The sequence below is a fragment of the Geotrypetes seraphini genome, chromosome 1 (genome assembly GCF_902459505.1).
Source record: "Geotrypetes seraphini chromosome 1, aGeoSer1.1, whole genome shotgun sequence".
Lineage (NCBI taxonomy): Eukaryota > Metazoa > Chordata > Amphibia > Gymnophiona > Dermophiidae > Geotrypetes > Geotrypetes seraphini.
The window spans coordinates 284,601,440-284,616,647 of NC_047084.1; the positions used below are offsets into that span (position 1 = coordinate 284,601,440).

General features: G+C 44.1%; 1 protein-coding gene across 2 annotated transcripts in view; it reads right to left on the bottom strand.

Moving 5' to 3' along the window:
• The window catches only part of DDRGK1 (DDRGK domain containing 1), a 140,390-nt gene extending 126,161 nt beyond the window's left edge, over window positions 1-14,229 (bottom strand). For both annotated transcript variants that reach the window (XM_033953093.1, XM_033953084.1), the window contains exon 1: window positions 14,075-14,229. In XM_033953093.1, the coding sequence (XP_033808984.1) occupies window positions 14,075-14,165 (91 nt within the window). In that variant the 5' untranslated portion in view covers window positions 14,166-14,229. The remainder of the gene's footprint in view (window positions 1-14,074) is intronic.
• Between the last annotated feature and the right edge of the window lie 979 nt (window positions 14,230-15,208).

Here is a 15,208-nt window from a genome sequence, read left to right on the forward strand (position 1 = left end):
CGGTAGCATTTCAAACAGATAGAGTAAGAGGCACACCCGAAGTGAAATGCCTGCTTCTGGGAAACATAACCCCGATGAAGGACCCAAAATTGACATTCCTGGAGGTCAGTGTTCTGCACCAACCAGGGTATCTGCTGCACCAACAGAGACAAGGATGCAACCCGAGGGTAGCAACCTAAGTCCCGAGTCCACAGAGACAGAAGCTGATGAAAGTCCCTCTGCGGCTGCAGAGCCACCAGACGGCGATGGTATTGAGACACCGACAGCCAGTCCCAATTATCGTCAAAAAAGAATTCCTGCAAGGTAACTAGAAAAGCGTGCTGGAGGGAGTCCCTGGGCAGAGTAGCAACATAGTGAGCAAGCTACCTATACGCAAAATGATCCAGGCCACTCAGGGACCAGGACACTTGAAGAGCCAAGAAAGGAGAAAGACTCCTATCCACCTGAAGGAAATGCCCCAGATTGCAAAGCCCCTTCCACGCCCAACGTTTAAAAACCACATTATCCTGGCCCGGACAAAAGGCCGTGTTTCCCACCATGGGTAAGAGAACTGAGCTAGAATACGAGTGGCCCCATAACCGCGATACACACCATCAAGCCCATGTGCAGCGGTCGAACCAGACAGCTATGAGCCCCTGGACCCAACTGCGGCTTCCCATCCCAATGTAATAGGTAAGGCAAAGCCCAAGGAAAAAAAATAGTCAGCCTCCAAGGTGACATCCGTGTGTTGAGAACCAGCAAAAAGCCAGTCCCACACGTGGCGGAGCAACAGGCCAAATTATAAAGGTGAACCGAGAGAAGGCCAAAGTCACCCGTGGACCAAGAGCCATAAAGAAAGTACTGTTCATCTTACCTTTCCTACCCCCCCCCCCCAACAGAAGGAGAGAACCAATCACTGAAGACTGACCAGGTCTTTCTTCAAAAGAAAAAAGGGAAGCATTTGTAACAGATATAACCACTTAGGAAAGATAACCATGGCTTTTTGGGAGATATCGTTGGGTGCTACATGGCTGGAGTTTGCTTTTAAGGCTGGTTCGGGACCTGGGGGGGTTTCTAGGTTTTATCAGGCTTTATTGCATAGAGAGGATCCGTGGGATCCTTATCGAGTGGCATGGCAGCGAGTGTTTATAGATGGAAGGTGGTCCCCTAATTGGGAGGTGGTTTATAAGGGCCTCTTTACTCCGACTCTTTCTATTAACTATGTAGAGAATGGTTATAAGATTTATTATATGTGGTATTTTACTCCTGCTAGGTTATATCGTATATTGGGGAGGGGTACAGATGGTTGTTGGAGAAATTGTGGGGAGCGAGGGGATTTCTTGCATATTTGGTGGGGGTGTCCATTGGTTAAAGAATATTGGCAATTAGTGGGTAGATTATTGGTGCGTATTTTGAAGAAGCACTGTCCGGTATGTTTGGAATGGTGTTTGCTGAATGTAGGAGTGCCAGGTTTTACCAAGTATGAACGGAAATTTGCAGCTTGTGTGTTTACGTCTGCTCGCTTGACTTTAGCTTCTCATTGGAGATCCCCAGGTATTCCTGAGGTTGGTGAGTTGTGTCGTCAGTTGGATTATCTTTAACTGATGTCTAAATTAACAGCTCTTCGACATAATACATTGGGTATTTATTCTAAGATATGGGATATGTATTTGACTTGGAGAGCAATATAATTTATTATGGTTTTGGGTTTTTTTTTATGATACCCCTTCTTGTAACTGCTTGATGGGAGGGTTGGGGAGGGTAGGGTTGTGGATTGTTAGTGGGCAAATTGGGAGGGGGGAGAAAACTGGAAAATTTATGAATGCTCTTTTTGTATTTTGTTCTTTTGCAATAAAGTTTATTGGGAAAAAAAAGGAAAGATAACCATGCAAAATAAGTGAATATGGCCCATCAAACGAGAGAGGAAGATTCATCTAGCGACGCAGGAGCCCTTTAGTCTCAAGTCAACAAACGATCTACATTCAACCGGTATAAGGCCCAAACATCCACGGACAGCTGAATACCAAGGTAACAAAAGGAACGATTGGCCCAGCGTAAAGGGAACCCGGGGTCCCAACCCACCCGGAGAGAGTCCGGAAAAGTAAGAGCCTCCGACTTTTGGTGATTCAGACGAAAGCCCGAAAAATCCCCATACTCCTGAAAACTCTTCAAAAGGACAGGCAAGGAGGCCCGAGGATCGGTCAAATATACCAAAAGGTCATCCGCAAAAGCCGCCACTTTGAAATGATGAGTGGACTTCAGATCTTTTTTAAAACTCTTACCCCCTCTTCTACAAAGCCCTGAAGCCCTTTAAATCTCTATGGACCTTCGGGGCCGTTACCGCACAGCAGCTGCTAGCACGGTTTAGAGAAGAGGCCCTTAAAGTTACTTTGCTGAATAATCTGAATAGGCAGAGTTTTCCATAGTTTAACCGCTTGATAAGTCCAAATTGAATTATAAATTCTGTTATATTTTATATTTTTAATTTCAGGGAAACGAAAAGGATGGTTTTGCCTTAAATTAAAAGCTGTCTCAGTGGAGAACTTAAAAAAAGTTGTGGTATATAATCTGGAGTGTCCCCATAGCGAGTTTTAAACAATATACATTAAAATTTATAATAGATTCTTCAACTGGTAACCAGTGAAACTCCTGTAGATAAGGTGTAATCCTATCACTCTTCTTCAATCTGAAAATTAGTCTTATAGCTGTATTGTGCAGAGTTTGTAGGTTTTTTTTTTAATGTTGTTCTGGGACAGTCTAAAAATGTAACATTGCAATAATCCAACAGAGACAAGAATAATAGTTGCACCAGCAAACAGAATTGATGATTTTTTTAAATATTTCCTTAATCTTCTTAGGGATACTTTTACAAAGGTGCGTTAGGGCCTTAACGCGCGGAATAGCACGTGCTAAAATGCCAGCAGGCGGTAGTTTTTCGGCTAGCGCACGCGCTAAAAATGCTAGCACACCTTCGTAAAAGGAGCCCTTAAGTTTCCAAAAAAAGACCAAATGATTTTTTGATTAACATGCTGACTTGGGGCAACAGAGAAAGAGTTATCAAAATTGTACTCCTAGAATTCTGATTATTGAAGCCAAAGTACAGTCAATATTGTTTACTGATAACTCTTTAACTTCACACCCCATTATTAGGAAATGCCCAGATATAAAACAGAATTGCAGATCACCCATACAAAATTCAATATTACAATAAAGGCAGACATATACAGCCCTTTATAAATTTTAAATGGAAACTCCAGCTGCACATAGATAGGGCTTAGTTTGACTTAATTTCTTGAAAATTATTTTGACTAGGGCTCCTTTTACTAAACTGCGATAGCGTTTTTAGCACACGCTAAACCCACGCCACGCAGCTAAAACTAACGCCAGCTCAATGCTGGCGTTAAGGTCTAGCACGCGCTAAAACCGCTATCGCAGCTTAGTAAAAGGAGCCCTTAATTTATTGAAAATACTTCTCAAAAAAAGCATTCTCTCAATTTTGTTTTCTATAGGTTTTCTTCAAATATATTTTCATGCTTGCAGCCCTACCCCTTCACCCTCTTGGAGTTTTGTATACTAATTTGCAAACATTTTCAGGTGAGATATGGTAGCATAGGGTGATTTGGAGTAGAGAATGATGCGGGGGGGGGGGGAGGGGGGAATCTAGCCTCATCCCCGCAAGCCTGGTCCCCGCCACCGCCTGATCCCATCTACACAAGCCTCAAATAGTTATGATTTTATACTGAATTTATTTTACATCAGTAGGCCTTTGAAGATTGTTCTCTGTGGCAGCTGAGGTTAAAAGTAAAACAGGAGCGGGCCGAGAGGGGAGTTGAGGAGGAACATTTAGATGTGCCGACTCGCAAAAAGGGGGGGGGGGGCTGCTGGACATGCAGAGATGCCAACCCGGGTGCAATTTTTTTTTTTTACCATGGGAGCAAGACCTTTTATGTTCCCATGGGGAGGTAAAAGGCCTTGTTACCGTTCCAGCGGTAGATGGCCAATTTTATCCTGTCCAGGCAGTTAAAACTGCGGTCTACCGTGATTTGCCACACTGTTCATTCACCATGTCAATCTCTTAATTTGGAGAAAGCGGTATCAGCAGACTTCAGTCAATAACATCATTTGCTTTTGTACAAGAAATTAATCACAGCTGTAAAACACATATCCAAAGTGTAAGTTAGAGAGCAATACTGTATATTTTACTTTCCATGATGAAGTAAAACCTATGATTTATGGCGTACACTACAACTTTAATGAGCTGAAAAAATATTTACATTGTGTTTCTTGCTAATATTTGGCCTATAACACTTCAGATTAATTCATCCATTTTGAGGCCAAAAAAGAGGGGGGGGGGGAATCCCTCCAATTTGTGCTTCTTTCATCCAATCAAAACTGATACTTTCTAGTCCTGGGACATATGTCAGCTTACAAATGACAAAGAGAGGAGGATTATTATTAGTATCAGTATAGAAATACAAGTGGGGAAAGCATGCAGAGCTTGGTTCATGAAATTATTTCCATGTGTGTATGTATGTATCTTTATGGATCAATAGGTTTATATCAGCGGTCTCAAACTCAAATCCTTTGCAGGGCCACATTTTGGATTTGTAAGTACCTGGAGGGCCGCAGAAAAAATAGTTAAAATGTCTTTAAAGAAATGACAACTTTGCAGGAGGTAAAACTCGTTATAGGTTATAAATTTTTCCTTAATTGCTTATAATTTCAATTATACACAGCTGAAAGCAGTGCAACATGCAGAAAGATGCAGGGAAGAACTTGCGTGAGGTTACAGAAGCGAAGCGGACAACATTCCAGAACAAGGGTAATATACCGAAGCCTCAAAATAGTACCTGGCGGGCCGCAAGTTTGAGACCACTGGTTTATATGGAGATGAAGAGTGGTCTAGTGGTAGAGCTGCTGCCTCAGCACATTGCAGTTGTGGGATCAAATCCCAACACTGTTCCTTGTGAGTAAGTCACTTAATCCTCCATTGCCCTGGGTACAAAATAAGTACCTGTATATATGTAAACTCTTTTGAATATGTAATCACAAAAAGGTGGTATACAAGTCCCTTTCCATTTCCTTGTGTTTTGTATATACATGCATGTTTGCATGTAAATCAGAGTTCCAACTGCTGCAGCATACAAACAACTTTTCCCTTGAAGGTTGTAGTTTTTTAGGTGTTGGAAGAATAGGGAACAAGGAGTGTCAGTAAGAAAGTACGAATACCCTGTTATTGTGCTGGATGCACAATGTATATCCATGCATTATTTACACAGTCAGCTAAACCAGGCCAACATGTAACGGAAGACTCACTTAATTTCTGTTTATTGTAAATAAGCAAAACAGAAAATGTATTGCATGCAGATAATCAAAAGCAAGAGTTTTGCCCAGGAAGGGTGAATCCTTGATGCTGATCTATTAGTTAACAGACTACCAGATTTAAGGAATGAAATTGAGTGACTAGAGCACAGGTGTCAAAGTCGGTCCTCGAGGGCCGGAATCCAGTCGGGTTTTCAGGATTTCCCCAATGAATATGCATGAGATCTATGTGCATGCACTGCTTTCAATGCATATTCATTGGGGAAATCCTGAAAACCCGACTGGATTACGGCCCTCGAGGAGGGACTTTGACACCCCTGGACTAGAGGGATGGATTCTTAATTATTGCATAGGTGGAACTTAAACTTTGGTGGAAAAGGAGATGCAAGGTTAGGATATTGGCCTCTTTGGTAGAATCCAGAGGGGAGAGAGGGACAGAGAACTGAAGTTAACTTGCTTTAGAGTTCAAGATGTAGAATTCTGTTCTGCGGAGAATTCACAAAGGGCTGAGGAAATAACCAATAGTCTCAGAGAATGTGCTTGGGGGCTAAGGCTGGAACCTGGAAGATTTCTCAGTGACTGAAGGAAATGCGTCATATCCAAAGGGTGACTTATGAAAACAGAGATAAGTCCTACCAGAAAGTAGTATCTTGGCTCATTTAATGCAAATAAAAACACAATAACTGTAAGTAGAAGCTCACAACTGTGAGGGTGGGGGCAGAACACCTATGTTTTACAGTATATAACTTTCTATATCACAGAAACTGGAAGCTATCCTTCCATAGAAATGCAATAGGGGAGGGGAAAGGGAGCTTATTTTTATTTCTCTGGAATCTCCAGTCCAATTTGGCCCCTTTTCAAAGTGTGTTTTTAAACTGTCTCCCTACTTCCAATGTCCAAGCGTCATTCTATTGTGGAGAATTATTTTGGTCTTGGAACCCTTTTGTCTATATATATAAAATCGGAGGTATGTATGTGTGTATGTATGTATGTGTGTGTGTGTGTGTATGTGCCGCGATCACGCAAAAACGGCTTGACCGATTTGAACGAAACTTGGTATGCAGATCCCTCACAACCTGGGGTGATATGTTCTGGGGGTCTCACGGCCCACCTGCACACGTGGGCGGAGCTACAAATAGAAAATCATATTTCACCCATTCATGTCAATGGAAAAAATGTAAAAAGCTGCCATTCTCACAGTAATTCGACAACGGCTTGACCGATTTGAACGATATTTGGTATGCAGATCCCTCACTACCTGGTGTGATAAGTTCTGGGGGTCTCGCGGCCCACCTGCACACGTGGGCGGAGCTACAAACAGAAAATCATATTTCACCCATTCATGTCAATGGAAAAAATGTAAAAAGCTGCCATTCTCACAGTTATTCCAACTACCTGGGGTGATATGTTCTGGGGGTCTCGCGGCCCACCTGCACACGTGGGCGGAGCTACAAACAGAAAATCAGATTTCACCCAGTCATGTCAATGGAAAAAATGTAAACAGCTGCCATTCTCACAGTAAATCAAAAACGGCTTGACCGATTTGAACGAAACTTGGTATGCAGATCCCTCACTACCTGGGGTGATATGTTCTGGGGGTCTCGCGGCCCACCTGCACACGTGGCCGGAGCTACAAACATAAAACCAGATTTCACCCATTCATGTCAATGGAAAAAATGTAAAAAGCTGCCATTCTCACAGTAATTCCAACTACCTGGGGTGATATGTTCTGGGGGTCTCGCAGCCCACCTGTACACGTGGGCGGAGCTACAAACAGAAAATCATATTTCACCCATTCATGTCAATGGAAAAAATGTAAAAAGCTGCCATTCTCACAGTAATTCAAAAACGGCTTGACCGATTTGAACGAAACTTGGTATGCAGAACCCTCACTACCTGGGGTGATATGTTCTGGGGGTCTCTCAGCCCACAACTCTATGTTGCTTGCTCAAGGGTGGGTTCACCCAACAATTTATATGTACTTGCTCCTGGAGGTGAAACTAAAAATGTTGTTTATAATCACGTTTTGCGTTAGTTGTATTGTATTCATTTTGTCAAATATTTCACATTATAATTTGAATATTGTACTTTTTATTAAGCTGTAAAACAATAATTTCATTCACCACTATAAAGTATCTTTATTTGAATCTATTTACAGTGTTATTGCTATAATTAAATACCCGTGCAACGCCGGGGCATCAGCTAGTATAATATAAATAAAAAAATAGCACAACAAGCAAAATACCACAAAATATTTTAACATATTTTGTATTAGCCTGTTTGCCACATTAATGCCTGTTTAGGGCTTAATGGCCTTTAGTAAAAGGGCTCCTTATAGTTTGCTCTGTCACACAAAAAAATTAGTCACACCTGGGAACCTTAGATTTATATGGTACAATACAGTTACAAAGAGGTCTAGGTTATTCTTTAATAAAGCTCAGTGAAGAAGTCTTGTTCTTAGACTACTGGGGGCTACTCTAGCAAATAATAATACTTGATGGGAGCGCTAGAAGGCTGACACCTTGGGAAAGGAGGGCATGAATCTCTTGCCACTAATGTGGCTGAACTGGGGCAATTTACCATATATACTCGAATATAAGTTGATCCGAATTTAAGTCGAGACCCCCTTTTCCCCCAAAAAGGAGAAAAAAAAAATATAAATGATTGACTCGAATATAAGTCGGGCGGCTTAATATTCAAGTACCCTGCTCTGTCAGGCTCTGCACCCAGCTCCCTTTCTGCCATGCTAAACTAAACTAAACTTTAAGTTTATATACCGCATCATCTCCACAGAAGTGGAGCTCGACACGGTTTACAGAAATTAATAAAGAAAGGAACTCCAATAGAAAGAAGAAGGGCTTGGTAAAAAGGAAGGAAAGAGGGGACTTAGTATAATGGAGAGGGAGGGAGTAGTTACATTTTGGAGAAAAGCCAAGATTTCAAATGTTTTCTGAAGCGTTGGAGGGAGGTCGAACTCCGAAGATGGGCAGTACCCAGCACCCTTCCCTCCCTCCCCTGTCAGGCATTGTACCCAGCCCCCTTCCTTCATTCCTTTCCTCCCTCCCCTGTCAGACTCTGCACCCTTCCTTTCCTCCCCATCAGACTCTGCACCCTCCCTCCGTCCCAGGCTCTGCACCCTGCCACCCTCCCTGTCCTACCCTCATACCTCTACTGCCGATCCCCCGTGGTGGTGCAGCGGACAGGAGCGAACTTTTGCGCGAGGATTTGCGGGAGCCATTAAGGAAACCGCTCAGCACTGAGCAGCAGCGCCAAATCGTGCGCCTGCTCGTTCTTCTCAGTGGCTGAAGAAACTCGCGGCAGCCAGTTAGCAGCGGGCAGAACTTGGAAAGTTTGCTCCTGCCTGCTGCACCTCCACAGGGAATCGGCAATAGAGGTATGAGGCTAGGATAGGAAAGAGGCAGGGTGCAGAGCCTGGCGGTGGCCTGCAATAATTTTGGAAGGGGGTGTATTGGCTCAAATATAAACCTGGACCCCATTTTTGGGCCAATTTTTTGGTGCAAAAATCCCAGTTTATATTTGAGTATATATGGTATGTAACTAAAATGTAGTCTACTCCCCCACATTTTCTCTCTCCTACATAGCAGCCTCTCCCTTCATCAACAACAGGAGATGTGTTAAGACATCATCTCTTATTGCCGCAAGACCAGTCTCATGATAAGAAATGCAAAGTCTCATATCATGATACTCAACCCGCGGTGGCAGGAAATTATGTTTTATTAAGGAATCTCCTGCTGCCAGAGGGGGCATCACACTTCAACTCTGGGCCTGGGGCACCAAGGAATGAAGCCAGAACGCAGACTAGATGGGCCATTTGGCCTTTATCTGCCGTCATGTTTTCATGACACGGGGACAGAATTTTTCCCCATCCCTGTGGTTAACCATGGGAAATCATTCTCATGTCATTCTTTAAGGAAAGGGGGGTGAATCAGAGTATGAATGGGCACAGCCACGTTATGTCAAGCCTTCCATTGAAGAAGACTGGTGTAAGAACAGAGGTTGAGACACTAAAGAATGACATGGATGGTTTCCTGCGATTATCCACGGGGAAGGGGCAAATTTTGTCCCTGTGTCATTCTCTATGATTTGAAGGGGCTGAGACTTATCCTAAGAGCTCCTTCTCAAAAATCAGGTACCCCCTTAGCAACTTTGCTCCTTTAACCCCATCTCAGCCAGATCAACCTTCATCAGCCTCTCTCACTTATCTCCCACCCTCATCAAGCTTGTTCTCATGTTAATTTGTTATCTATCCCTTCTAATCTTCATTAAAGGCTTGTTGCCAATGCTGCCTGCAAATATTTGCTATGTTTTCTTCTAGCTCCCAGGGCTCCTTTTACAAAACAGTGCTATGAATTAGTATGTACTCTCTTCTGTCAATACTTGCCCAGCCATGCATTGCGCTCTAGTGAACAGCATTGCTTGGAGGTCCCACCATTGAAGCAGGTTCAGCTAATATGCTATTGTCGCTCTATGATTGCAGTGCAGAGGGCCCAATGGTGGAACGCCTTACTACTTAAAATTAAAGAGGTGTCATTTTTACTGAATTTCCACAAATTACTGAAAACAGCATTATTTCAACAATATTTCTCTTGAAAACGAGACCGTTGACTATAAGTTATTGTTGGTTTTGAAGAGGTATCATTAGATTTTATCTATGAAATTGATTTTAAGAGTATTGTTATGTAAGATGTTATTTGTTTGTAATTGTCGATAATTGCATTATGTATGTCTTCTGTAACTCACTTAGAATTACATGGATGAGCGAGTAACAAATTTTTTAAATAAATAAAATGTGCTGAATGTGAAGAAGCCCATGAGAATTGAATGCGCTTCTTTGCATTCTGCACAGCGCTAACTGGTAGCACTGCTTTGTAAGAAGTCTTCAGTGAGTGTGCCTAAACCCCTACATCATTTTCATAATCTCCAAAACATAGCAGCCAGTTCTGAGCACAGTGGGTGCTAAGCACTCCCAAGCTCCTTCATTGTGTGCAAGGAGTAATTTGTATTGTTTTTTTTTACACTCACACGGAAATGTTGGTGCATATGCTCTAGAGCAGGGGTGCCCAACGCGTCGATCGCGATCGACAGGTCGTTCGCTCAGGCGACCCCAGTCAATCGCACAGCAGGTTCCCTTCTCTTTTTTTCCCCTCCTGACTGGCCCGCCTCTTAAAGAACACTGGCCAATCAGAGGGCTGGAAGGGCAGGGTGAAGGTCGGTGGGGGGCAGAGCTCAGCGCATCACAAGAAATAGAAGCGCCTGTAATGATTGAGGTAAGAGCGAAGCCTAATGCTGCCCGATATACAATTTTAAAAACCCCAAAATCGGCCTCCCAATCAGTGGCGTACCGAGGTGGGGCGGTCCGCCCCCGCCCCGGGTGCACGGCTTGGAGGGATGCACAGCCGTCCGGGTCCTCCTGCCCTACCTTTCCACCGGTCTGCGCACGGGGCTCGCACCCGCCACCCAAATGGTGCTGTTGGTTATCGCGAGACTCGTGGGAGTTGACGGCACCATTCGAGCATCGGTGCGGGACCAGGCAGGGGCAAAGCCCCGAGCGCGGACCGGGGGAAAAGAAAGGCAGGATGACCCGGACCTGGCCGGCTGTGCACCCCTCCAAGCCATGCACCCGGGCGGATCGTCCCCCTTCTAAATCCTTGTACTTGTCTTTTATTCAGTTCCACTAATGAGCATTGTGACAGGGAGTTCTTATGGGGCAGTTCTTGGAAGTATTTCTTTGTTTTTCTGTGCCTAAGTATTCTATTAATTTAACTTCCTTATTCCTGTGGGGATCTCCAAAGGGGATGAATGGGAGACGGCCGGTGGCAGGTGGTACTTTAGCAATTCTTACAGGTTGCCATAGGCCTCAGGGGCTGTCTTCCCTCTGCCGTGGTCCTGCCCCTCCTCTAAGTCAGAGACAGGCTTGGGGGCAGAGGGAAGACAGCTCCTGAGGCCTATGGCAACCTGCAAGGATCGCTAAAGTACCAGCGATCCTCTCTGCAGACTGCTCCCTGCTGGAATTAGGTAAATGGATGTGGGGAGGGTAGGCCTTCGGGGGGAGGGGGGGGGGAGTGCAGTCCTTCAAGGGGTAGTCAGGCCTTCGGGGGAGGGGGGCTGTATAATAAAAAAATATTTGAACATAAATACAAAGTACACTCGTTGTGTGTGTATATATATATATATATATATATATATATATATATATATATATATAAAAATAAATAAATATATATATGTTTAGCATTTTTATTGTTGGTAGATCATTTTAACTTGGTCATTTTAAAAGTAGCTCGCAAGCCCAAAAAGTGTGGGCACCCCTGCTCTAGAGCACTGGTTCCCAACCCTGTCCTGGAGGACCACCAGCCAATTGGGTTTTCAGGATAGCCCTAATGAATATGCATGGAGCAGATTTGCATGCCTGTCACCTCCATTATATGCAAATCTGCCCCATGCATTTTCATTTGGGCTATTCTGAAAACCCAACTGGCTGGTGGTCTTCCAGGATAGGGTTGGGAATCACTGCTCTAGAGCAGTGTTTTTCAACCGCTGTTCCGCGGCACACTAGTGTGCCACGAGATGTTGCCTGGTGTGCCGCAGGGCCGCCATCAGGGCAGTACTACCAGTCCTGCATTCAGGGGCCCGGAGCTGACAGGGGGCCCGAGGCAGGGGCGCCAGTAGCTCGCCAAGGCAAAGTGAGTCGATCACCCAGGACTCACTTTGTCTTGGCGATCTAATCTATCGAGCCGATAAGTCTTCTTCTCCCCGACGTCAATTCTGCAGTCGGAGAGGAAGTTCGGGCCAGCCAATCGCTGCCTGGCTGGGCGGAACTTCCTCTCCTATTGCAGAATTGACGTCAGGGAGAGCATGCGTCGGCGTCGGCTTTGGGGCCTGTTATCCATTGGTGGGTCCTGTTCCCCGATGGCGATGGCAGTGGCTTGGGGAACGGCTGGGAGAAAGAAAGAAAGGGGGCAGGCAGGGAAACAGAAGGAAAGAAGAGAAACAGAAAAAAAGAAAGAAAGGTCAGGGATAGAGGAAGAAAAAGTTGGGGGAGGGAATGAGGTGTGGAGGAGAGAAAGCATACAGGCTGATAGAAGGGAAGAAAGATTGGATGCACAGTCAGAAGAAGAAAGTGCAACCAGAAATCACCAGACAAGGTAGGAAAAATGATTTTATTTTAAATTTAGCAAAGTGGAGGCAGTATTACCACAGTTTTCAAAGGAATTTGCCCAAATAACTTAATAGTTAACTGGGTAAATTCCCAGAGATGAAAACTTCCCTTCACTTACTATGCACAGTTCTGAATTTATATCTGCTGTCTATATTTTACAATATGGTCACCTTTTACTAAACCGCAATAGTGGTTTTTAGCGCAGGGAGCCTATGAGCGTCAAGAGCAGCGCTGGGCATTCAGCGCAGCTCCCTGCGCTAAAAACTGCTATTGTGGTTTAATAAAAAGGATGGAGGGTATATTTGTCTATTTTTGTATGCTATAAAAACCAAATACAGAAAGAGACTGAGAGCTGTTGTCTTTCTTCGATTCCAGCCAGAATATCAGCTTTGTGTTCAGCCAAACAGGCCCAGGTTTCGCACTGAATAAAGTATTTTATAATTTTTCACTATTCTGTTTACTTAATATTTCATAATAAAGTAATTATAAAATACTTTCTTTGTGTTTATTTGATTCCTATTCAAGAGAATTACTTTATATATAGTCAATATAGGCACAGAGTTAAATTTTTTAACATTTTCTAATGGTGGTGTGCCTCGTGATTTTTTTCATGAAACAAGTGTGCCTTTGCCTAAAAAAGGTTGAAAAACACTGCTCTAGAGCAGTGGTTCCCAACCCTGTCCTGGAGGAACACCAGGCCAATTGGGTTTTCAGGCTAGCCCTAATGAATATGCATGAAGCAAATTTGCATGCCTATCACTTCCATCATATGCAAATCTCTCTCATGCATATTCATTAGGGCTAGCCTGAAAACCCGATTGGCCTGGTGTTCCTCTAGGACAGGGTTGGGAATCACTGCTCTAGAGAACAGGTAGGACTTGAGTCAACACTGGTTGACTCTCTCTATATATGTAACTTACAAGTCTCCAGGAAAGCCACATTTAGGGTATAAGGGACCTGTCACGAGCCTAACAGTAACATATATACAGTATACTGTAGTCTTAGACCTGGATAATATGTATACAAACACCTGATGAATACAACTGAGGATTTTCTCACGAATCGTACAGCAATGTTAAAATTAATCCACTTAATCTCTCATTTCCCTCTCACACTATAAGTACGTTGATTCTGAAGTGCCTCTCATACAAACAGAACAAGCTAAGGCAGCACAAAAACTGTGCACCAATTGCAAGTGCATCACCACACAAGTCATAAACTCTCGTTCCTTGGGCTGCTAACAACCAAAATCCTATCTGACAGCGCACGGGCACATGCGATGACTACAACTCCCTGAATCCTGTACAGTGGCTCTCACTGATAACGTAATGGCCCGGAAACATTAGTTAAAAGATTTGCACAAAAGCCGGGAGAAGCAGCTCCACTTCCCCACCGAAAACGGAACAGTCACAGGGTATCCACAGCGGCCAGAGAGGCGATCCCAGATGTTAGAACAAGGAAAACATGCTGCTGTTGGAGGCTACGCCACAAGCGCGTGCACCTTTCCCAGATTACGCACCCCTAGCGGTGCCCGTGAGTCCTTCACACCCTGAGCAGGTGCCACAAACAGCGCGTGCGTGCAAGCTTCATTACCCGGCCGTCCCCGTCCTCGGAGAAGACTGCCAAGCACCAGCGCCAGCACCAAGACCCCGGCGGTTATCAAATACAGCACTGCCGGCTCCATCTTTCACACGTCACCACTTTGAGCTCCGCCCACTCTCTACCGCTCTTCACGCGACGGTGAATTTGACGTCCTGACGTCAGACCCAACTGCAGTGGAGATTCCCATGGCGAGGGCGTACATTATGTTAAGCGGCAATTAGTAACGAAAAGGGCGGGCTCGTGGAATTTGTTGGGGGGTCGGGAAATTGTTGAAGAATACTTAGTTGCCGTTTGAGGCCGGCAGTAAACTAGCAATCAGTGTACTAGGCCAAAATACAGTACAGTATTTAACTAAAAGTCAAAATAAATTTCTATTTTAACACCTAAATAAAAATGCAGTGAAGATCACATAAAAAACGTACTTAAGTGAAATTTTAAAAGTTATTGCCTAGTATACTGCTACTACAATTGATGCAATTATTATTAACATTATACAGTGTAACACCGATTATCTGGACTCACCTTGGCAGAGGATAGGCCAGATAATCAAAAATCCAGATGATTGGATATTCATTTTTTTTTTTTCTTTTTAATAAAAAAAAAAAAATACCTTCAGCACCCCCCCCCCCCCCCCCCAACAAGAAAAGGCAGCAATCCACCTTCCTCCCTGAACAGGCACCACTAACCTCTCCAGACCCACAGGAAAGACCCTAGGCCTACCTTGTTTCCCTGGTGGTCTAGCAGCAGTGCTGGAGCAGGAGCGATCCTACTCACTCCTGCCCATACTCTGTCAGCTACAAAAATAGCTGCTGAATCTTCGAGGGGGCCCCCTGCTAGACCACCAGGGAAATAAGGTAGGCCTGGATCCGGGAGTAGGGTTACCAGATTTTACGTATTTTTCATATACAGTAGTGTTCCCCCGGTCGTTCACAGCTCCTGATTGGTAAAGCCCGACAGTGCAGGCAGTGGCGTACCTAGGGTATGTGGCACCCGGGGCCCATCATTTTTTGACACCCCCCCCCCCCCCCCATGTAAAAATTTTTTTTTTTTTTTTTTTTGCAATAACCATGAAATGGAATAAATGGTCAGAATAGAAACAGGCAGTGAAAATTTTCTTTTATTGAA